Source organism: Phocoena sinus, chromosome 19 (genome assembly GCF_008692025.1).
Source record: "Phocoena sinus isolate mPhoSin1 chromosome 19, mPhoSin1.pri, whole genome shotgun sequence".
Classification (NCBI taxonomy): Eukaryota; Metazoa; Chordata; class Mammalia; order Artiodactyla; family Phocoenidae; genus Phocoena; species Phocoena sinus.
The window spans coordinates 59,183,717-59,208,140 of record NC_045781.1 but is presented as its reverse complement, the minus strand read 5'-3'; the positions used below and the strand labels follow the sequence as shown (position 1 = coordinate 59,208,140).

The following is a 24,424-nucleotide window of genomic DNA, read 5'->3' as shown; positions in this document are numbered from 1 at the left end:
TGTTATTTTAAAGACCCTCCAGCAACGTCCACGCAAAGCCTCTCAGACCCTGACCCTTCAGGACTCAGGCACTCCTGTGTCTGGTGCCCAGCCAGGAGCCCCCTCCAGGGCCAGGGTGCTGATGACACGAGACTCAAAGGATCGGCGACTTTATTGAGGGTCCCGCCGTGCCTGTGTTTTGTGTTGCCCAGGGGAGCGCAGGTGCCTGCCCAGGACAGGCCAGTCTGAGCGCACGGGGAGTCGCTGCCGTTCTAGCACCCAGGGCGTCAGAGGCGACACAGGCAGAGGACGAGGAGTGCAAGGGAGGCCAGCAGGGTCCCCGGCTGGAGGTGGAGGCTGGGGGCCCCTGAGTAGCCATAGCTGGTCCTGCAGGAGGCCTCCAGCTGGCCCAAGGGGATGGGCTCCTCGCCGGGAGCCTGTGTGTGACTGCTCGCCTGGGGAAAGATGCAGGTCAGCTGCCTGCCTGAGGGCAGGAGGTGGTCGGCGGCGCAGGGAGTGCGGGGCCCCTCACCTGCTCCACCGCCTCGAAGACCCTCAGCAGGTTGTCTGCCAGGACGCCCTTGACCTCTGCCTCGGTCCACTGTCTCCTCAGCAGCTCGGCAGCCAGGTCTGGATACTTGGACACGTCCTTAAGCCCCGAGGGAAGCCTGAGATGCGGGTGGAGAAAGCCAGGCTCTGCATCCCAGGGGGCAGGGCCTGGGCGCCCCCACCCCGCCCCTCACAGCACGTGGAGGGGGGTCTCGCCTCACCTGGACACACCATCGTAGTCCCCACCCAAGCCCACGGCTCCGGCCCCTGCCACCTTCTTGATGTGGTCCAGGTGATCTGCGGAGAGGTGGCACGTGAGGGCCCTGTGAGAGGCCCCGGCCCGGAGCCCCGGCCGCTCAGCCCCGCCCACCTGCCACTTGGGACAAGTTGGCCTCCGCTCTGCAGGAAACGTAGTCACTGTAGAAGTTCACCATCACCAGGCTGCCCGTCTGCTTCTGCTCGGGAGAGAGGGCGGCACCGTGGGCAGGGCGGCCAGGCCGCGGGGGCCAGCCCAGGAGCGGACGGCCCCGGCCCAGCCTCTCACCACCAGCTGGAGCACGTCGTTGGGCACGTTGCGCCGGTGCTGGCACACACTGTAGGCCGAGGAGTGGCTGAAGACCACGGGGGCCTTGGACAGCTGCAGCACGGCCTTCATGGTGGCCATGGACGCATGGGCCAAGTCGATGATGATGCCCAGTCGGTTCATCTCCTTCACGACACTCTGAGGGGGGACGGGGCTCAGGGGACCCGCACAGCCTGGAGGGTCTCAGCCAGCACCCTGGGACCAGGCGGGCTGTGCCGTGCACGCTGGGGTTCACACGACCTTCTGGGGTTTCTGGCGGCCGCCTGGGAAGTCCAGGTGTGAGGAAGGGCACTGGCCAGGTGTTAACAAGCCCTTCAGGGGCTGAAAGACTGGAGGCCACTCTAATGACCAGTGGGTTCCAGTGGAAGGCCCGTGCTGCTGGCCCATCTCACAGTTGAGGAAACAGGTGACATGCCGGGTCCTCTGAGGGTGACCGAGGCCCCGCCCCCCCACTCACCTGCCCAAAGAGTGACAGGCCTTGGCTGCGGGCCTCGTCCACTCCCGTGTCCACCAGCCAGTTGTCGGCCCTGGGAGAGCAGAGGGCAGGCACCCGAGGGGCAGAGTGGTTGCCCGGGCCCACCCACCTCAGGACCCTCAGGAGGAGAGACAGGTGCTGGGGCGGTCCCTGCTCTGAGACCCTCCCGCCCGGCCGGCCCCCCGGGGCTGCTCACCAGGGCGTGTTGCAGCTGTGGGTGAGAGTCAGGTACCGCATGCCCAGGTGGTAGAGCGCCCGCAGGACGCCCAGGCTGCTGTCGATGGAGTGGCCGCCCTCCACGCCGACCAGACTGGCCACCTTTCCCTCCCGGAAGGCCTGCCGGATGCCTGCAAGGAGAGCCCAGCCAGGGGCAGTGGGCACCGGGCGACACGTGTGCCTGGGTGTCGGGTGTCGGGTGTGGGGACTGGCTTCCACGTGAAGCAAACCGCAGAGCGGCGCAGCAGCCCCTGCTCAGGACCGGGGCTGGTGGGCGCCGGCACCCACCTGTGCTGTTGGTGACACACAGGAAGGTCTCGGGGTACAACCAGCACATGCGGTGGATGACGTCGATCTGCTCCAGCGTCCTCTTCACGGCATCCTTGTTCTGGGTGTCGCAGGGCGTGTACGCAGACCAGAACTGGGGGGGGGTCACGGGGGGAGGCGCTGGGAGCTCAGGAGCTGGGCCCCAGGCACACGAACTCTGGCTTCCCTCCAGCCACGGAAGCCCTCCCCGCAGCCTGAGTGGCTATCGGAGCCCCCTCTAAGGGCCCAGGGCAGTACACCGCCACCAGGGAGGGGCAGCAGGCGAGGAGGCGTTGGGCTCCAACGCCTCAGGCTCCGGGCCCGACCATACCTGGGCACCCACAAAGCCAGCCCTCAGCTTGGGGATGTTGGTGTGCGTGTGGGCCAGGCTGGTCAGGTTGGCCCTCGGGTCCTGAAGCTGATTGTTGAACAGTTTCAGCAGCTGCCAGGGCAGGTCATTGTGCCTGGAGGGGCCAGGCGGAGGGGTCAGGGGCAGGTCAGGATGGCCCCTTGGACCCGGGCCCCCCGAGCTGCCTCCCGGGCAGGCTGTCCCTTCTCCAGCTCCTCTTCTCATGGGCCGAAGACTAGGGAGGTCGCAGGGTGACTGCTGTCATCTGAGCACACCTGAGCACAGGTGAGCTTCTCAGCTGGCCGCACCCCCAGGCCAGGCCACTGAGCTGAGCCCTAAGTGAACAGGTCTTCCCTCCCGGAGCCTTTCACTGGGGGGAGAGGGAGGGCAGATGCCGGCTTGGCTTCAAAATCGTGGAGGTCGGGGGAGCTTGGAGTTGAAACAATCTCCACGAACAAGGCTGGTTGACATGGGGTTGCTGAGTGCAGGCCTGGGGGAGATTCACAGATTAAAGATGAAATCCTGGGTTTCCCTGGTGGCGCAGTGGTTGAGAGTCCGCCTGCCGATGCAGGGGACGCGGGTTCGTGCCCTGGTCCTGGAAGATCCCACGTGCCGCGGAGCGGCTGGGCCCGTGGGCCGTGGCCGCCGAGCCTGGGCGTCCAGAGCCTGTGCTCCGCAATGGGAGAGGCCACAACAGTGAGAGGCCCGCGTACGGCAAAAAAAAAAAAAAAAAAAAAAAAAAAAAAGATGAAATGCTTCTGCTGCAGGGAGAGGGTGGGGAAGTGTGGGGCGTGGCCTACCCTGGGGGGCAGCCATGGGAGCAGGGCACCAGTGAGGGATTTGGGGGCCCCAGAGGCCCTCTGCTGCCTCTGTCCCCGGGGACAGTCCTGCACCATTTCCAAGAAGATCCCTCTGTGCTTCCAAAGGACAGGCCCTCTGAAGTTCTCCCAGGAGCCGGTAGGCGGTGAGTGCATTAGAGGAGGAGGTGAGGTGCGGGTAGAGGAGAGGAGGTGACTAGACAGGCAGGACGAGGGGCAGGGGACAGGTAGGGCTCTCAACAGCTGCTGGGGGTCTTCCAGGGCAGGACCCATGGGGCACATTCCTCCCTGCATCCAGGAGCAGCCCCAAGGGGAGAGACCACTGGGAGCCATAAGCTCCAGGTGCCGGCAGGGGCCTCGGCCCCTGGGAGCTGATTAGAATTTCAGAGTCTCAGGCCCAGCCCTGGCCCACCAGTCAGCATCTGGCTTTTACCAGCCAACGGGCACACACTCCTGGGACATGCAGGGAGTCGACCAGTGGATCCCTAGCCTGGTGACAAGGGGGCTGTGAGGACAGGCCGGAGGGGGCTTTGCTCCCACTGCGGGCCCTCCCATCCACCCCTCCTCCCCAGCCCAGCAGCCATGCCCACTCTCCCCAGGACCCTCGCCCACACCTAGTTCCCACCCCCAGCCCTGGCTCCCTCCCTGGTGTCTGTTTCCTCATCTGTAACACACACACAAACACACACGGGGCTGCCTTGTGAGGGTCACTGACAATGTTAACACCATGACGGCCTAGGTCGTCCGGGCCCCTGGGGTGGGCTCTTCCACAGCAAGGTGGCCATGGCCCCTGGTGGGAAGTGAGGGCTCCCTGGGCCCCACGCAGGGCTCCAGATCCTGGAGGAAAGTTGCCCCTGGTCTCCTGAAGAGCTCCTGCCCCAGCTGTGAGATTTGACGCCTTTGCTGACTGAGGGGTGGATGAGCTCCAGGGAGGCGAGGTCACTGCCTCACTGCAGAGTTGGCGGGGGGGCTGGCCCTGGTCACTGTCCCCAAGGCAGCGCTGAGCGGGACTTCACTCCTTTGCCCCTCGAGGAAATCCAGCCCCACGTTCCAGCTGCCTCCACTTTGCTCTTCCCTCCTCACCTCAGCCTGTCCTCCCTTTGTAGGTATCCGCGCTAAGGTCAACACCACATCCTGGAGTCTGTTCTGGAGGCTGACGGATCTACCATCCTTATCTGTGTGGCCTGGGTAGCATCCTCAGCTGTGATAGAGGACCTGCCACCCTACCCAAAGAGGAGAGGGGAGGATTCCGAGTGCCGGGAAGTGCTAGAAACGACAGCCAAACACACACTTAGGCCAGCTACGGCTTACAGGTGTGATGGCTGGAGCTGGTGCAGCCATATTAAATCATGAGGTAACTGTGGGAATGGTGGCCACACCATTATGGAATGCCGTGCCAGGACTCCGTCCGGACTTCCCTGTTGTTGAAGCTACTTATTTGGGTCTCTCTTACCCACAGGAGTAGCTAATACTAACTGGTTTTGATTCTGTCAGCCTAGTCTTGGCTTTCTAAGACTTTGGATAATCCCAGCTCCCCAAATCCCAGCTTCCTGAGTACGCCTGGCTGTCTGGGCTCTTTGAGCCATCTTACCCCTCACATGGACATCTGGACAGCTCCCAGCACCTAAACTCGGAGCCCCTCTCCGTGTGCCCGGCCACCCTGAGTCCCCCGGAAGGAAGGAACATTCATTTTGTTGGCATATTCTACCTGCCCTTGCTGGCCTGGGATGGCTGGTCCCTGAGCCCAGACCTGCCAGACAGCAGGGCCTCCCGGATGGGAGCAAAGGACAGCGGCCTCTGCAGCAAACTTCCTATGCCTGTGAGGAGGCCCAGCCACGTGAGGACCCTCAGAGGCAGGCAGGGGGATGGGAGGTCCAGGAAGGAGGGGAGAGGGGAGGGACCAGGGGAGGACTGAGGGAGGGAGGGAAGGGTGCACTCTGACCCCTGATGGCCGCTTCCTTATCTAGGGCTGCCCCTCATTTCCCTGCCAGTCTTATGTGATGAGACACCTGTTTTCTCTGCTTTTCTTGCAGAGCTTTTGTCCCATAAAGCCTGGGCAAGTGGGTACCCCAACTTTCCCAGCACCCGGTGGGAAAGAGCAGGTGGGGCGGAAGTGTGTGTGGACAGGTGGCGTCCTTCCCAGGGCTGGGAGAGCCCCGAGGAGTTGGGGGCGGGAGCGGCAAGGGCAGTGCCAGGCCTGCCTGCAGCGTCGAGGGGCCCTGGGGGCCGCTGGAAGGACTCCGGCTACTACTCTGAGCTCTGTGGGAGTTGGAGCTGGAAGGGCAGGGGTTGGTACTTGTGTCTCCAAGACTTCCTCTGGCTGCAGTGCGGAGACCTGACCTCAGGCCAGGGGCAGGAGGGGGCAGTCAGAGGCACAGGGGCGGGGGTGGAGGGTAAGTGAAGGGGGCAGGCGCGGCCAGGTTGGCTGTGACATCAGGGAGAGAGTGACAAGGTGTCACCAGGGTCTTGGCTGGAAGAGGGGCAGGGGGAGTGGGCACCCAGGAGCTTGGCCTGGGGCACTGAAGCATGAGATGCCTCGGTGAGGTCAAGCCGGGCGCACAGGCCTGATGGGGTCACCCCAGGTGGATGGAGCGAGGGGTGGGCTTGACGAGAGGGTCCCCCAAGGGCCACAGCAGACACCACCCTCACCTGTACTTCCTGTGACACAGGACCCCGGGCCAGGCCCCAACGGCCCCCAGCCCCAGCCCCCAGGGGTCCAGGCTGTGGGGTGTCCCGGGAGCTGCTGAGGCCTTGGGGGCCTCACTATTCACCTCCTTCCTGCCGCGTTCCCCACAGGCCCTCATGTACTGAAGTCTCTGGGGCCCTGAGAGAGCCCACAAAAAAACTGAGTCCAGCAGAGGGCAAAGGCCATAGTGCAGTTGGAGAATCTGAGTCCCACTGGAGACAGGGCAGCTCCTGTCTCAGGTCAAGGGCACATGAGCCTCGACCCTAGCGCCCCACCGCCCGGACCCCCGGCCCGTCGCATGGGTGGCTGCTTACCCGTCAATGACAGGCGTGCTCTGCATTATGCGCTCCGCTGTGTCCCGGAACTGGTCCGCGGTGCAGACGGCCACCAGGGGCCAGAACCACCAGCTGGCCCACATGGCGCGGGCCCCAGGGATGCGCTCCCCCGCTGCTCCTGTGTGTGTCCTGACCCGCCGTCCTGGGCGCCACGAGACAGAGGGCTTTGGTCCAGGTGATTGTTGCCAGGACCTCCCCTGTTTATCAGCAATCAGCACATTCCCCGCGAGGGTGGATCCATGGGAGTTCCTAGCCCCTGAGGCTGGGCGTCGCTGTCTGGGCCAGGCCAAGTGTAGTAAAACCCCAGGGGCGGGACTGGTGCCCAGAAGTGGGGCAGAGGATGGGCTAGCGCAGGGAAAGGGGCCGCCAGTGTTTGTTGTGTCCTGCCCCCAGGACCTGGTGTCTGAGGTCTACAAACGAGATTCAATTTTGTGTACTTGAATGTATCCCTTTGTTTGCCTGCAGTTTTTTTGTTACTTTTCTTGGAAGGTGGAGCACAGCCCGGCAGGGGCACTCCTGCCACACTCCACTGCAGTGCTGGGGGTGTCTGCACACTGACCCACGCTCCGGCTGCAGGCTTCTGACCGAGCATGTTGGATGCTGGGGCTTGGGGTCGGAAGCTTAGAGCGTTTGCATTTCCTTAGAGCTGGGGGCGCACACTCAGGTCTCCCGGGGGAGGCAGGGGGCTGGAGGGTGGGGGGCATGGTTGAGAACCGGATGCCCAGGCAGCGCCGGGCCCAGTGAATCGTGAATCCCGGTCCCAGGGCTGGGCCAGCATCCAGGGTTCTGCTGGGCAGCTGGGTGACCCCACCCCACTCTGGATCCTCAGGGCTGCTGAGCTGTGGAGACCCTACCCCCTCGCTGGGCTCCCTGGCACCTCTGTCCCTGGATGGCTTTGGACCCTCACGCAGACCTGCCCTGTGGAGCCCAGGTCCCAGGCCGGTGGCCTCCCCGAGCCCCGACCCGGCCCCAAGGACAGGATGGGCCCAGCTCCAGGCCCTTTCTCCCACCTGGGAAGGGGGTCACGTCCGAACCCTGGCTCTGCCGTCATTAGCTCTGCATCCCGGGGCCTGGGCCTCCAGCCCCGTTTCCCTCCTGTTGAAACGGCAGCTCGCAGGGGAGACTGCGCAGAGCGGGGAGCTGTCTACCTTCCCTCCCTCCACCCACCATCACTCCGGGGGGAGGGGCTCCGGGGCGTCCTCCACCCAGATGCTAGGGGACGAAGCCGCCGGCCCCAGACCCCATCGAGGACTTGCCCCCGCTCCCCACAGGGACATCCTCGGTGCCAGGCCCTGGGATTCCACCCTCTTCACCACTCTGTGCACAAAAGACCCCCTTGAAGGGTGAGGAATCCAGGACTCTGACCACGCTGCCTGGGAACTGTGGCCCAGCAGGTGCTGGGCCAGGACACGGGCTTTAAAGCCGAGTATGTCCCTCCGCCACCCCGAGCCAGGACCCCGTCTGCCCTTCGCACTGTCCCCACGGCCCCAGCACCTCGACGGTCCTCCGTGCTCTGTGTCCAGCCCCCTCCACCTCCCCGGCCTGTCTCTGTGACCCGACGCTGCTGCTTTGTGGTGGGCGATGCCCGTCTGCAGCTGGGGGGCTTCTCCCCGGAACCCTCCTCTCTGACATGGCTGTGAACACACGTCCCCCCTTGTTCACACCGGCCTGCTCCATTTGACTCTACGTATTTTCAACATTTTCCCCTTATCGTTTTTGTTTCAGAGTTGGCTTTTTTTAAGAGCATTTAATTGTATATTTTTTAATTTTCTTTTTTTTTTCACGTGGACCGTTTTTAAGGCCTTTATGGAATTTGTTACAATGTTGCTTCTGTTTTCCGTTTTGCTTTTTCGGCTGCCAGGCTTGTGGGCTCTTAGCTCCCGGACTGGGGATGGAACCAGCACCCCCTGCCCTGGAAGGCGAAGTCTTAACCCCTTGACCGCCAGGGAAGTTGCAAGAGCATATAACTGTATTTTATTTCTTCACCTCATCTGAGCGCCTCTGTCTGTAAATGTGACCGTTTAAGCCAGTACGACGGTGACAGCACTGCATCCCCCCTTAGCCTCGCTACTTCCCAAGCTACGGCCGGCCGTGCTCCTCCCGTTTCTTGCTTCTGCCGTGCTCTTCGTGTTACTTTGATTCCTTTCCTACGACGGTTAGAAAGTTCCTCTGCGTGTCACTACTTTGCTAGTGTCTTCCCTCATACTTTGTAACACTCGTGTTTAAGTCTGTGTGTCTCTTTCAACATATAAGCTCCTTAATACTGGAGTACAGCCCACGGGGCGTGGCATTCATTTAAATGTAACCACACATTTTCTTAGGTTTGCTGTGTCTTGTATACTTTGTCTCCTCCTCTCCTGAGATAGTCGTTCTGACTTCTTTCTCATTTGTCTGCGGTGCTTCCTCGGCCATTTCCCTGGGTATAGTGGCATCCTGTGTGATCCACGTGTCTGCTTCCGTGGCTGAGGGGTCCCCGCGGCAGACTGACTGCTCCTTTGTGAGCACGTGGGCCCTCCAGGTCTGCCAGGGCAAAGTTCTCCTTTACCCCTTCCACCCTCCCCAGGTGGCTCCATGCGTTTGTCTCTTTAAACCTCCCAGACACTTAATTTTGACCTTCTTTTCATTTTAAATTCAGAATTCATTTAATTGCTTAAAGGATTTTAAATTCTCTGCTCATTCCTCTGTAAAACTTCATTCGTTTAACAGCCCAGTGGAAAGGAAGGAAGTGGAGGGGCCCACGGCCCAGTTGCACTGCGGGAGGGGGACTTTCAGTGTTATTTTCTCGTTGTCGCCGTGTCACAGAGGGACGGGCCCCCCACCATCCACTCTGCACGTCACCTACGGACTCTCTCCTCCCTGGGGTGAGATTTGGCCCCAGCCTCCCACCTCTGCAGCTCAGGTGCCCGGGCCGGGCGAGGGCAGGGAGAGCGAGGCACCGTCCTGGGGGCAAATTTCAAAGCGGGGACACTAGGAACCTCAGTCACGGAGGTAACTAGTATTTTAACGCAATATTTTTAAAAATCAAAAATTCCTGGCCCCCCAAAAAATCCATGATGAACGAAATGTGAAACTTTTAGATAGAGTCAAGGCCACACCTCACCTTTCCTCTGGTCCCAGCTCCCCCCGCGGTTCCGCACAGCTGGTCTCACCGGGCCATTCACATTAGGTTTCGCTCTTGCAAGTTGGTGACAGAGGCCGGCGTTTCTAGGAGCTAAGCTGAGGGCGCGACCACACTTCCCAGGGTGGCCCGAGCATGACAAGACTCAAGGCTGGGTGCACCCTTGTTCAAACAGGAGAGGATGTCCGGGACGACGGTCCCGGAACATGACACCCAGAGGGCCCAAGTCCACGTCCAGGAGGGCTCGTGCTGTACAGCGTCTGTTCCACACCCTCTCTCTGGTGACTCACAGCCTGCGGCCGGCCGGGGCGCGCAGGGTCGGGCTGCTGTGTAAGCGCTGACACGTCTCAACCGCAGCATCTGTCTGGAACACAAGTCACCGTGGGACCTCCCGCTGGGACCACCACGCTATGGACCCGCGGGTCAGGCCCCCGAAATGACCCTTGAACCTGTGTGCTCTGGAGTCTGAGGTCTCTGGCTGCCTTTTTTTCCTTCCACTGGGTGCTGTTACCATGTCCTCACAATCTTCCAAGCTCTGGGCCTCCTACCTCACCGCCCCTGGCTTCGGATCTATGGTTCCCACTTAATTTCTGCCCTGAGCCCTCTGCCTTTCAGTTTATGTCCTTTTTGGTAGAGCTGGTCCCCAAACCACCGCTAGCAGTGGGTGTGCGGGAAGTGGATTTCCAAGTCCTGGAGCGTTTGCACGTGACATTATTATGCCCTCATAACTGAGCAGCAGTTTTACCGGCCATGCAGTTCAGGGTCATAAACCGTTTCCTCTCAGAAAGTGAACGTTCTGGGGCCGTCCGCACCGCACTGCTGTCGGGAACCCAGTTCTTTGTAGGCGGCGTGTTGCTTTCTTGCACAATCTCCTTGAATCCCCTCTTTCTCCGTGGGCTCTGCACTTTCTCAGTGTTGTACCTCACTGGAGACTCTGTTTCATCCGACCGCCCTGCACCCACGTTCACCAGCTCTGCCTCTGGTCCCGGGACATGCCCTGGAATCCCTTCTCTCCTGCATCCTCTTTGCCCACTCTCCTGGGCACGGGGCTCAGTCAGATGCTGGACAACCCGCGTTGATCCTTTTTGTCTCTTGTGTTTTTCTCTCCTGTTTTAGGTTTCCTCGTGCTTTTATTCTATGCGTTTCTGTTCTGTGAATTTATGAATAGAATAGAAATTCTGTTCTTTGAATTTATTCTATGAATTTCCTCGTTCTGAATTTGAGCACTTTTAGCCAAAGTTTTCTTTCAGGAATTATATACTTAATCTCCCAAGAGTGCTTTCTTGTGTTTCTGTTGGTGGTGGGGTTTTTTTTTTCCTTTGCACCTTGTTCTTGTTATGGAAGCCATATTGTCTGATATCCGTGAGAAGTTTTGTTTCCTCCTGTTTACTGGATGATAATGTTTCCTCTGGACCTTTTTCCTTCCCATTGTTTATCTGGACCTTTTGTTGCATGTGCAGGCTGTCCTCAAACAGCTGGAGGTCTTTGTCACTTCAAACGTAATATTTAAGGAGGTAGCAGTAGCGAGGCTGCTGTGCTGTGGATACACGGGCAGCCTCCCAGGTTCAAGAGGGGGGCCGCCGTTACAGTGGGGGCCCTTAATGTCAGCATCTAACACGACCATATCAATAGCAACCCTGATTCTCAAAACAAATGGTTTTTTAGGGAAGGACCCACTGGTGTCTTTTCCCCCAGAGTCAGCCTGGCCGTGGGCCAACCAGGGTTGTGCGCTTGGGTACTTGGGCACTGGGGGTCAGCTGGTCCACGATCCAGCCGTCCACAAGCCCGATTTCCGCCACGTATCTCACTCCCACCCCCTCCCGTGACGTCTGAACCGAGTTCCTCTCCGATTTCTGCTGGGTGGCTGCCCCCTGCCCACCTGCCGCCCCCTCTGTACATGTTCCCGAAGGGGCCACCTCCGTCCAGCTTCTCGTCCCCAGAGACAGGCTGAACCTGCCTGCTGAGGATCCTTCCTTTCTCTGACACAGCAGGTTCTGCTTGAGTCAAGTCCTCCCACCTTGACAGACATGGCGAGGAAATGTCCATCCCAGGCCACCTTCTGACCTAGAGGATGCAGTGGGTGTCGCTATGGAGGATTCTCACAGGGTTTCTGCTTCTAATTCCTGTTTCTTCCTCTTGTGCTGGTAGCTGGCACCCAGGGACGTGAGCCTCAGGGACAGAGCCGCGGCCCGACGGCCTGGCCCAGGTCCTTTGATTTCAGAGACTGGCTCTCGGGAGGTGGGAACAGGCTTTGTTTAGAGCACGAGCTTGGAAACCAGGCCACCCTGGGTTCAAACTCCCGTGTGGCCAACTGCGTTTTCCGGAGCCGGCAGCCCCCGCGTCTCCATCCATGCGCCCTCCTAATTGTCTGCCGAGAGGGGGGACACTTGGCTTGACCCACAGAGAGAAGGTGGCAGGCGTGACTTCCGTGCTGCCGCCTGGCTCCTGTGCTGGACACTCCGTCGGGAAGGCAGCCACCAGCCCAGCTCCCTGCCGGCTGGCTGACCGCCGGCCCCCCTGCCAGCTCCCGGCTGAGGCCGGATCCGCGGGCCAGAGACCAGCTGGCCCCGCCGGGCCCGGAAACGCGAGCGATGGGAGCCCACCGAGGACGTATTGTGTGGCGGCGGGGAGCTGACCCGCTGACCCTTCTCCCACTGCCGGTGACCAGTGTCCTGGTCTGTAAAATGGGGTGAGTAAGCCGAACCGCCTCGGCCTCCTGGAGGTGGCTGCACCCCACAGTCGCCTTAGTAACGAGAAGCCCCACATGGGTGGCGGCCGAGGACACGTGCTCTCCCCGGCGGGTCCCTGGGAGGACGCCCGAGCCTTGCAGCCAGCTCAGCTCTCAGCGGGGCCGCTTAATAGTTTGCTTTAAAGCATTATCACTATTTACTTAAATAAGGAGAATAATATCATTAACTGGAAACATCAACGTCACTTGCCGTAAACAGAAGGAACACAGGAAAATAAACACACAAAAACTAAACGGTGCTGTTCAGTTTCGCCCAGAGCCACAGAGAGGCGGCAGATTCCGCGTCCAGGGAGCAGTCAGGGCCCAGCTGGATCCTCACACACCCGAGGCCCCTGCACGGCAGGGCAGGCGCTCACCCGAGCTCCCAGGACCAAGATTGGGTCCACCGAAACTGCCCCCACCCACGTGGGCCGGGCTGTCAACCAGCCAGGAGGGACCAGAGCCCAGGCCCCGACACAGCCCAGAGCAGCACGGAGGGCCTGAGTCCACAGCCCACATCCCTCAGGAATACACACGCTATGTGCGTGAGCAAACACACAGAGAGATGTGCAAACACAGCCAACCACACAGCCACGCAGGCTACAGAGCACACCCACATCCAATGCACAGTTACACAGGTGTACACGCACAACCACCCGCGTGCAGACGCCTGTGCCCCCAGACACCAACACAGAGAACGTGCAGACACACCTACCCGTGACCCCCATACCTGCACACGTACGCACCTGAACATCGCACACGAGAATGCTCAGACATGTCCCATACCTGTGTGTGCAGACACAGCACAGGCTTACAAGTACACACGTGCAGACTTGTACACGTGATCAGCACATATGCAGAGATGCAGATGTGCACATACAGAAACACGCATACTTAGCACGTAAATATAAGCGCACACACTCAGACGTAAGTACACAGATGTGATCACACAAACACACTCAGATGTAAGTACACAGATGTGATCAAACACACTCAGACCTAAGTACACAGATGTGATCACACGCTCACACACACACTCTTACCAGGCCTGTCCTGTCACATACGCAGCACACAACACACACATGCTTAGCTTTGCAGACGTGTCACTGTGCCCACCCGGTCCCCATGCCCACCTCGGGGCCGGCAGCCATGCCCTCAGCCCATGACCACGCACAGAGCCTGGCACACGACCGCCCCTGGTGGGTTGTGGGGTGTGTCCTAGGAGGCCCTGGGGCACAGACAGCTTCAGACCCGGCTACCTCTGGGTTGGGCTGTCCTCAGGCCCCTCAACCATCCACGCCCAGCCATGAAGCCACCACCTGGACCTCTGCCCCCAGATCCTCACTGCCCAATTTCCTCACAGACGACACCCCGTCCACCCAGCCCCCGGAAGTGGCCTTCAGGCTGGTGGCTTCTCCACCAGCTTCTCCACAGCTCCCTGACCCAGGCGGCCCGCGGTGGCAGGAGGAGACGGCCATCCTGCAGCCCAGACGGCACAGCGCCGGGCTCCCCGCGAGGCCTGGGGCTTTGTTTCTGTTTTTCTCAAGTTCCATCTACCCGAGCTCCGCAGGTGGCCTCACCTCCCTCACACAGAACAGCAGCTCCCCCGGGGGCCTTCTCGACACACCCCAGAGCACGGGACAGAGGGCCGAATGCCGCACACGTGTCAGCTGGTCCGCATTTCCGCAGACACGTGAGCCAGGCGTGCCCGGCACGCACGGCCCACTGGGTCTCAGCGCCCGCTGACCCTCGGGCTGGGCCTCGGGTCTCGGGCCGGGACTGGGCTGGGCGCTGGGCGGTCGGGGGTGGGGGCCGCCTCCGGCAGGCTGCTGGCATCGGTGGGAGGGCTGAGTTAGGAGCTGTGGGGAGGAGGCTCACAGGGGACACCTGGGGCCCGGGCCCCTCCCGCCTGGCGCACAGCATCCCAGGCAGCGGGCAGCCTGTCACCTGAGGGCCTGGGATTCCACCCCTGCCCACCGCCCTCACTGCTGGGGTGGAACACCGCCGTGTCTCAGGGCTGCAAGGCGTCCTCAGCCGGGCCCAGAGGCTGGGGGCCCTGGTTTCTATATATGTAACATCCCCAGCTACAGGAGTGTCAGAGCAGTCAGGGATCGGAATGTCCTCTGGCAGAGACACGGGACTTCCAAACCCAGGGGAAGGTCTGGGTGGTGACCCGGCCCAGCTGGGGGCTGGCTGCGCTAATTGGTTTCAGGGTTCTGCGGTTAGCGTGGGAGGTGGGGAACAGCCCGGTCGGCACTGGCAGGCACCTGGCAGTCCCATCGCCATCCGGGGAGGGCACACACAGCTGGTCACACCCTGGCTCCCCGAAGCCCGGCGGGGGCACAGTGGGGCGTGCACAGCCGCACTCCCGCCTGCCCTCTGCCCTGGCCCCCTCCTGGGCCGCAGACACCGACTCTGAGTGGGGACAGCCCCCTAGTCGGGGCAGTGCTGTGACGAGCTCAGATACCAGAACTGCGAGGAAGGGGATGTGGCTGTGGGGCCCGGGTCGGGGGCTCTCCCGACCTCAAAGTTCACGGAGATCCAGAGTGTGAGGAGGGGGTGGGGATCTAAGCAGAGGCTGCAGAGCTAGGAGGCTCCCTGCTGAGGCTCTGGAGGAAATCCACTCCCTCGACCCTCCCCTTCCCGGGTGCGGGGTGAATGGCACCGGGAGGGGAGGGCCTGGGAGGAGAGCCGGGTCAGGGTGGACAAGGGCTGAGTGTCCCCCCCGGGCACTGCGGACCAGGGCCGGGGGAGGCAGCCAGGTGCAGCCCCTCCCTGGAGGACGACGCCCCAGTTCCACATGTGGGGTGGCACCACTCTGGGGGCACCACGGCTGGAGAGCAGAGCTTCCCCACTGGGTCTGCCCGGGCCCTGGCATAGCGGGACGGCCGGAGGGCCAGAGGCACTGAGGACAGGGTGTGGGAGGGAGGTTTCTGCTTTTGATGTTATTACTCTTTGTACTGTTTGGAAATGTTAGCATGTGCATTAACATGGAAAAATCAAATTAATTAAACCAGAGACAGAGGGCTCAAGCGGGCTCTGCACAGAGATGGGGGTCTGGGCACCTTAGGGCCCCAACCCAGCCCTGAGCCCTCCGTTCACGGGGGTGTCAGGTGAGACCCTACGTGCAGGCTCAGGCTCCCCCCTCCCCCCAGCCCCACCGTGCAGCTGACCGGTCAGGAGTCCCCAAGGGAGGAGGCTCAGGGACTGCCAGCAAGTGTGTGGAGCCAGTCTACTACACCCCGCCCTTCCTGCTTTCACACCTGTGACCCTGGGGGACACATCTGTCCTTCTGAAAGTCCCCAGAGAGAAACCACGCCTAGTCAGGCTGAGCCTGGGGAACATAATGTTCAGATGGGTGAGTCAACAGTAATCTCCAGGGGACGCCCCTCGGAGAGGCTTCCTCAGGAGGCCTGGGGTCAAAGGGCGCACACCGCCACGGCCGGCTGCCCTTCCTTCTGGGGTTGGGGTGCCCTGGGGCCCCAAACATTGTCCAGCATGGTCCAGCTCACAGAGCGGGCACCTGGGCCTGGCAGGGGGACATCTCCATCTGTCCCAGGGTGGCTGCTGGGGCCTGGGAAGGGCTGCCAGGCTCAGACAGAGGCCGCGCGGCTCGCAGTCAGAACCAGGCTGTGTGACGCTCGCTGACATTCTTAGTCTTGCCTTTGCCACCGCCTGGCAGGATGTGTGATGGGCAGGGACTCCCCGTTTGTTGCCCCCGAGGCCCCATCCTCACTAGATTTGGTTTGTCTCACTCCCTGGTGCGTCCTCAGCTTCCAGGACAAGCCAGGACCACAGAGTGTGTGGCAAAGCAAAGGCGGGCACAGGGGTGGGGGCAGCCTCCAGTGGGCTCCCTCCTCCAGGCTGGCCTCCGGGCTCCTCCCCTCCTGCGCCTGTGGCCATTGGATGAGCTCCTGTGAGGGACACCGGGTCTCCTGTTGGCTGGTGGGCTTCTGTATTTGAGCATGAGACATCCCAGGAACATTTAGACAGTGCCCGAGGGCCCTGCCCAGGGCTGCCAGGCCACCCTCCCTGTGGGCCTCGCAGGCAATCCCGAGGCTGGGAGCGCCTTCCGCAAGGGGGGTAGGTCTGGGGGCCCCGCCAGCTGTTACTTCAGCAGATCCCTGTCCCTGCAGAGGCCCCGGTCCTGGGGCGCAGCCCGTTTACACCCCCTGTCCAGCATAGCAATAGGGAAGCCGTGGCCTGGCCGCCCCGCCCCAGGGCAGGGTAGTCACTGGGCGGAACCAGGCCAGGGCAGGCGAGGGCCTCCCGCTGGGGCCGGCCTCCCTCCCTGAACTGTAGGATGGGGACAATGGTGCCCGGCACAGGGACCCTCTAGATTTGAAGGAGACGCTCGTGTGAAAATGCTCAGGGTCTCTTAAGCGCTGTGTGAGGGCCGCCCCGTCCTGTCTGTGAGCCGGGAGCCCCAAGCTCAGCCTGAGGCTGGTGGACACTCAGGGGTGAGGCCAGGGGCTCGGGTCCCCATAGGGCCTCCCATGGTCCTCAGACCCACACTCCGTGACATGGGCCCCAGGTGGCCCTGGCAGCTGTCCCCACCCCCGTCCCTCCACTGCTGCCCTCTGGTGGCCGGTTGGGCCACGCGGTGTTGCCCGGAGGTCATGCCTGTGGAGCAGCCCCCTGCATACTCTGAGGGTCCGGAGGGCAGCACAGGTGTGGCCGCCCTTTCTCAGCCCTGGAAACTGGGGCGTGGGCGGCACGCACCCAGGCCACATGGCTCAGAGCTGCAGGTTCCTGGATGGCAGTGGGCAGGGCAAACAGCAGGGCAGCCAGGCAGAATTGCAGAACAGGAAGGCTTCCTGGAGGAGGAGACAAGCTAGCTGAATCTCGAAGGGCAGGTGGCCAGGGAGGAAGGTTCTAGGCAGAGGACAGCAGAGATGTGGGAGAGAGAAAGCTGCAGAGGCCGGCAGGGGCCTCACCGGCCTCAGTGGGTCTGGACCAAACCCTAAGGACAGCAGAGGGGCTACTGACTCAAGCCCGCTTGGTCAGGGGTGGGGGGACGTGCATGAACATTCAGTGCATAGCAGACAGCATGCGAGCTGTATTGCAACAAAGCGGTCACAGCCGTAGCACAGGGGGTGGCCGTCACCTCCACCCCTAGGCGAACGGACCCACAGATTACGGCGCGTCCACGCGTGGAGCGTGACACAGAATGAACGGGAACTGTGGACACACATCAACATGGCTGAATGCCGTGAAGAAGGACACTCAGCCTTGGTCCCTGGGTGCAGGGTCCTGGGATGGGTAACCCGGGCAGTGGGATGGTCGGAAGGGGCTGTGGGTTGGTGAGGGCGCAAGGGAAGTTTCTGGGGGAGACGTGTCATGTCTCATCTACGTAATGGTCGCGTCATGTGTGAACAAGTGAAAACTCAGAGAACTGGACTTCTGTCCCTGGAGCTTTGAGGGTCACAGGCTGATTTTCTCTAGGAAAATGTGAAGGACAGCATTCAGGAGGTAGCAGCCAGGTCAGGGTGCACTTTGCAGTCTGGCGGACAAGGAAGACAAAGCCTAGAGGCCTGCGCCTGCCCTGCGCCCCGGGAGGCCAAGGGGCCAGCTGCGGGCCACGCCAGCCAGGGGGAGAAAGGGCCCACACGAGGCAGAGCGGCTCTGGACTTGGGCCCCGCCCCAGGGTTGCTTGCAGGTCCAGTCAGAGCCCAAGTCCTCCCCTGCTACCCGCCCCCTGCAGCCCCTCGCAAGGCTGGCCTCCCCCCCACCCCACAAACCCAGTTAGCCGCCCCCTCTCTCCCCACCAGCCAGGCCCCCAGGGATGCCCGTGCCAGCCTGATTACCTGCATTTTCCCAAACACAGTCACATTCACAGGCCTGGAGGTCACACCTCTGGAGGCGACCATCCCACCCACTGCAGGTGGGTCTAATTAGTGCCCCATTTCACAGATGGGCTCATGGGTGCCAAATGCCCTGCAGAGGTCACCCAGCTGGCAGGGGAGCTTCAGACCAGGCGGTGCAGGGACCCCCCTCGCGGGGACGTGTGCCTCATCCAGGCGGGGCACGAGGGGGCTGTGTGCCCTGAGGTCACCCTGGGACACTGCCCTGCCCGCCACGCAGGAGGGCGTCACACAGGCCCTGAAATGCCAGGCCCAGGAGACCCCTGACACGTCCTTCTCATTGGAGGAAGATGTGACAGGAAAAGGGCAAAGCAGCATGACAGAGGGGAGGGGTGAGCATCCCCCGATGGGGGACAGAACTTGCTGAGACCCTGGGAAGGCTCAGAGGCCGGCCTGCACTGGCACCTCCATCGCAGAGCCGGGCTCTCCGGGGCGCCGCATGGACCAGCCCGGGCTGGGTGTCAGGGATCTGGGGGTGGGGGCCGGCAATCGGGGGGCATCTCTCCACGAGCCAAGAGCTGGGCTGCTGCCCACACCTCCCGAGGGAAGCCCTGCAGCCAGGCCAGAGAGCCGGGCAACCCTGTCCCCCTGCTTGCTCTGGGGACTTTCTGTTTCTTTTCCTTTTGTCCTGGGAAGTTGCCATCAGATTCCACCTTTTATCTCAGATAGTTCTTCCGGAGCACTTCGGCTCCCCAGGACACCTGAGGACGGGGGTGCTGGACGCGCCTGTGGCCACTCTGTCTGTGAAGATGAGGGTGGGCGGGGGAGGGCGGCACTGTCCCCGCTGGGGGCCCGGAGGGGACAAACCCCCACCCGCTGCTCGCAGGGCCCAGCTGGTGGGACTGTCCAGGCCCAGGAGTGACTTATCCGAGTCACACCGCGAGCTAGTGATCCAGGCGGGGCCAGGGGCTGCCTTTCTGGGGTCACTACAGGAGGGTCGGTTCAGGAAAAATAAGGCTGGAATGGAATTCGGCCTCCAGGCCCTTTAAATGGAAACAGCTGGACTGAATCCGAGTCAGTGGGGCACCAACCGACTGTGGAAGCCAGATATCAATCAGTGATAACTATCGCGAAACAGCAAGGATACCACGTTGCAGTTACTGCATTTGTGCTGAGCAAGGGGGCTGGGGGGTGAGCTGGGCTCAGCCACTGGGGGCGCAGGAATCTACAGACGTGGGAAGGGGCCCCCAGGCACTGGCCTTGGGAGCGGGCAAGGGGCAGGGTGTTTGGGGTGCAAGAAGGAGGTACTGCTCCCCAGCCGGACCTATCCACATCAAAGAAATTCTTGTTTGCTTTGTTCTCCAGACAGTAACGCATAACAAACGCCACCACTCAACAGGAATCTTGACTCTGACTCCCCAGACCCGAGGTTCCCTCAAACTCCTTGGTGAGCGTCTGCTACTGTGGCCTGACCCCCATTCGCTGGCGAGCCCCCCAAAGTCACGGGCAGTATTTGTCTGGCTCACAACTGTATCTCTAAACCAGGCACACAGTATACATCCCAGAAGCATCAGTGGACAGACTGCCACCAGCTATGGTCACCACTTTATCCCGTGTGTATCTCTAAACCAGGCACAAAGTATACATCCCAGAAGCATCGGTGGACAGACTGCCAACAGCTTTGGTCACCACTTTATCCCGCGTGTATCTCTAAACCAGGCACAAAGTATACATCCCAGAAGCATCAGTGAACAGATTACCACCAGCTATGGTCACCACTTTATCACGTGTGTATCTCTAAACCAGGCACAAAGTATACATCCCAGAAGCATCAGTGGACAGACTGCCAACAGCTTTGGTCACCACTTTATCACGTGTGTATCTCTAAACCAGGCACACAGTACACATCCCAGAAGCATCAGTGGACAGACTGCCACCAGCTTTGGTCACCACTTTATCACGTGTGTATCTCTAAACCAGGCACACAGTATACATCCCAGAAGCATTAGTGGACAGACTGCCACCAGCTATGGTCACCACTTTATCACGTGTGTATCTCTAAACCAGGCACAAAGTACACATCCCAGAAGCATTAGTGGACAGACTGCCAACAGCTTTGGTCACCACTTTATCCCGTGTGTATCTCTAAACCAGGCACACAGTATACATCCCAGAAGCATTAGTGGACAGACTGCCAACAGCTTTGGTCACCACTTCATCACGTGGAAGAATAGCGGTGGGAAAATTTGTGCCATTCTTTATCCACCAAACGTCCAACAGTGAGGGAAGGGGTTGGGGGATGGACCCAGCATTTTCTTTTCTTTTTTTTTTTTATAAATTTATTTATTTGTTTTATTTCTGGCTGCATTGGGTCTTCGTTGCTGCGTGTGGGCTTTCTCTAGTTGCGGCGAGCAGGGGCTACTCTTCGTTGCGGTGCGCGGGCTTCTCATTGCGGTGGCTTCTCTTGTTGAGGAGCATGGGCTCTGGGCGCGCGGTCTTCAGTAGTTGTGGCACGTGGGCTCAGTAGTTGTGGCTCGCAGGCTCTAGAGCACAGGCTCAGTAGTTGTGGCGCATGGGTTTAGTTGCCCTGCAGCATGTGGGATCTTCCCGGACCAGGGCTCGAACCCGTGTCCCCTGTATTGGCAGGCAGATTCTCAACCACTGCGCCACCAGGGAACCCCAGACCCAGCGCTTGCCTCTTTAACGAGTGCCGTGCTGCGTGAGAGAGCTGGGTGGGTGCTGGCTAAGCAGCGGCAGCTCACGACTCACTGCCCTGCTTAGAACACGCAAGAAGGGTCAGCCCATGGAGACAGCAGCCCATCAATCCCGTGGGATTTTAGTAAATTGTATTCAGACAAAGATAGAACCATCCGAAAAACAGGTCAGGTTGGACTCCCCGCCTCATATTCTACAAATCAGAAAGCACTGGAAGGGAGCAGATAGATGGCATTAGAGAAAAATACAGACGCACGGCCAGCACACCCCAGGGGAGCATCAAAGACCAGTGACAAACTAGGAAAACACATTTCTAATAATGCTTACAGCACAAAAGGCCGTAATAAGTCATTTTTTAAAAAGAAGCAATCCAACAGAAAAACGGGCAAAGGGCATGAACAAGGAGATGACCAAACAAACAAAAAAAAGCTGAATGAGAAAAAGGCAGCTTCAACTATGGCAAGACTCTTGTACCAATCTGACTGGCAAACTCCAAACGTTAGCTAAAATCAAACTGCATTTGCCCTGTGAACGAGGAGCCCCACTTTGGGAAACTGACCCCACGGACACACGGCACACACACACACAAGATAGTGTCTCTGCCACACGGTTCATTGCCCCATGTCCGCCTGGACGAGAATAACTGAGGTATTCTCTGCAGCTGCTGGGACTGCAGACTGACGAGCAGAAGTCAGCAGGACGGCCCGGAGGGGGGGGTGGACGCACCTGCAATTAGCTACGGCATGTGACGGTACCTGGCTGGATGCCCACAGTGGCAGGAAGGCCACCAATAGGACGTCCAGACACACCTCGCCAGGACTCGGATTTCTTTGTACCACGTGAGGGTGTTACTGTACTCGCTGCTTACAACAAATATGTCTTTTAATTAGGTGACAGCCATGGTTTTAGTTGGTAAAGACGTGTCTGTCCTCTCCTGTTCTTGAGACCAACAGGGCAGCTGGCTCTGTGCCCATCCCCCCCGCACAGCACTTCGTGATGGGAAAGCGAAGCCATGGTTCCCTTCTCAATCATCCTCAAGAAGGGCTGCAGGCTCTTTTGGTCCTGGTGGGGTCGGGGTTGGCCCTTTCCCACCTCCCCTGCAGAGCAGAGTCCACACCCAGGGGGCCGGAGGGGGGCTGTTGGGTGACCCGCCTCTGTCATCTGACCCCAAATACAGCTCAGTCCCAGGCCCCTGGCTGCAAGCCCAGAATTTTCCAGTTTGGTGCCTTTCTGGGCCAACCTGAGTGGGTAAGCCATCCTCCAAGGCTGGCAGACAGGCAGAGCCAGGAGAGTTGCCTGGTGGGTGGGGTCTCGGACAGTTTGGGGGGTGCCCGGGGCTTCTGTTTTCCCCCTGGAGCTACAGAGGGTGTGCGGGCCTCTCAGGGACCCCAGACCCAGGGAGCGCCATTCATGCTCCCAGACTTCTGTCTTTATGGTGGGCTATTCATGCTGGGGGTCGTCAGACAGGACAAAAAAGACTCATCTTAGCCCTTTCAGCGGGATCTCAGGACCCATCGTTCCCCTGCTGAGCCGTGTACAGAAGCTCTTGTTATAAATGTTCCTTAAAGACTTCTGACGGGCACAATTATATTGTCCTGTGTTTCGAGCGTGGTCAACATTGAGCATAAACATTAAAGCCCCTGCTTCTCCTCCTTGGCCGGCCTGGGAAGTGTAGGCTCTTGCCCTCTGAGGGCACCTCGTGGCTGTTTAACGGGACTGGTCCTGGCCCCGGAACCGCCCCCTCACCAGCCTGTCTCAGGGCCTTGAGCAGACGCCCTGCCCTGCGAGCTCCTCTGCCTGGTACAGAGTTCACTTCCACCCTTCCCTTAGGGCTCCCCAGACCTCACCCTGGGCTGGGAGCTGCCCCTGAGCCACACTCACCCTCCGCAGGTGTAGAAGCTCACGCACACGCACACACACGTGCACAAATACACATGCTTGCAAACAAACGTAGGCGGGTTGGGCCGGGTGGTCAGGCCCCGCGCACTCAAGGGCGACTTGGCTGCTGGAGGAGACCGAGGGGGTGGTACAGGCTGGCTGGAGGGTTCTGCCCGGTCAGTGGGGCCTCTGGGCAAAACGTCCCAGAGCTGCTACCCCCATGCCCACTGCCACCACTGCTTCGGGGTAACCATCGGAGTTCAGTGCCAGCGTGGGTCCTACCAGCGGCCACGGGAGGGAGACTCCAGGAGGACCCTGCCCAGGAGGACCCTGCCCAGGAGGGGCCCATGGCTCAGAGCACCAGCGCCCCCTCCTCGGCAGGGCTTCCCCTTTTAATTTTGGCTTTTGTGTTTGGCTCTTTTGTTTTGAACGGGTAATACATTCACAGGATTCCAAAAAATCAAGATGATTTTAAACGGTACCTGCAGGAGTCTTCTATCGCCGCCGAAAAACTACCACAAACGCTGAGGCTGCCAGAACCTGGTTCTGTGGGTCCGACTCCGGGGGGCACTGGCCGGCTCTCCCGTCCGCCCTGGGTCTCACAGGCCAAACCAAGGCGGCCCGGACCGGGAGGCCCTGGGGAAGAGCAGCGAGTTAGGTCCCGCTCCGCAGCTCGGCGGGAGTCGACTCCCGATTTCCAGCTGGAGGAAGTGCTCGGTTAACGATGTGCGATTCCATCCGGCCCACCTGGGGCTCCTGCGCCAGGTTCTGCGAATCAGGGGTGGCAGCTCTGGGGGCCGTTCTCTCCCCACGGACACCCCGGGAAGTCGCGCCCCCGTCCCTGGTGCCACAGCACCCTCACTCCCCGCCTGGTACGTGCACTTCATCCGTACACGCGCTTTGCGTGTGCTCTCTTGGTGTGTTTCTTCAGCCAGGCGCACGTGCGTGTGTGTGCGCGTGCACGCGCGTGTGTGTGCGCCCTCACGCACCCTGCTGTCAGGACAGTGGGTGCTGGGTGTTTGCAGCATACGGAGTGGCTTGGAGCCCCGAGTCGGGCTCCGTCTCACCGGCGCCCGAGGGCGGCTGACAGCGTTTTCTACGTGTGCCCTAACCTGCCCGGTCAGCTCCCAGGGCTACTCTGTGGGTCACACGTGACTGCCGGGACCCTCCAGAAGGCTGCCCCCGAGCGGCGACATCCACGGAGCGTTTTCCCATAGCTCCTGCGCGTTTGCCAGGCACGCTGAACTTGGACGTCTTCCCCTTCACACGGGGCACCGCCGCCCTGCCCCCATGCACCTGAAGACAGAGGGTCTCCAGGCAGCGTCCACATTTCCTTGGCCTCGATCGAGGCCCCTCAGGGGGTGGGGTGAGGTTTCCGGGAAGCCCGCGAGGTGCGGGCAGGACTCAGGAGTCCGCCAGGAGGGCGGAAGCCGCCGCCAGCCGGCCCGGAGCTGCCCTTGGCCTGTCTCCCAGTCGGTGCCAGCTCCACGGGCGAAGAAGGCCCCAGGCGGAGCAGCGATAGGACCCCGGGGCCTGCCCAGCATGCACGGCCCCAGTCCTCACGTCCACCCCCCCACCCCGCCGCTGCTGGACCCTCCTGACATCGCCTGCTCACTACCCACCTCCAGTAGGGCCCTGGCCCTGCTCTGAAGGAGTCCAAGGCTGGGGAAGGGGCCGGCCTCTGAGCGGCCCAATCAGAGCCGAGTCTGGGGGTTCCGGGGTCTCACTTCATCCACAAGTCCCAGAAGACAGGGGCTTGGGGGGCGAACATGCAGAAACCTGACCTCAGAGGCAGGGTCCATGCAGGAGCCCCTGCATTGGCTGCCAGTTCATTGGGTGGGGGGGTAAAGGCCTGAGTCACTTGTCCTGGGAAAGGGATGGTTCC

The 24,424-nt window shown here is 60.8% G+C and overlaps 1 protein-coding gene across 2 annotated transcripts; it reads right to left on the bottom strand.

Annotated features, from left to right (window-relative positions):
- Positions 1-133: 133 nt before the first annotated feature.
- DPEP1 (dipeptidase 1) lies at positions 134-13,855 on the bottom strand. Of its 2 annotated transcripts, XM_032613995.1 has the most exons (11): positions 13,723-13,855; positions 6,276-6,438; positions 2,440-2,572; positions 2,091-2,223; positions 1,783-1,933; positions 1,569-1,638; positions 1,073-1,249; positions 899-983; positions 750-825; positions 512-647; positions 134-434 (listed from the first exon to the last, which is right to left on the bottom strand). In XM_032613995.1, exons 2-11 carry the CDS (start codon positions 6,377-6,379, stop codon positions 267-269), a joined length of 1,233 nt encoding a protein of 410 aa, XP_032469886.1. In that variant the 5' UTR covers positions 6,380-6,438; positions 13,723-13,855; the 3' UTR covers positions 134-266. The 2 variants fall into 2 exon arrangements, with proteins under 2 accessions (XP_032469886.1, XP_032469887.1); XM_032613996.1 differs by lacking the exon at positions 1,073-1,249.
- Between the last annotated feature and the right edge of the window lie 10,569 nt (positions 13,856-24,424).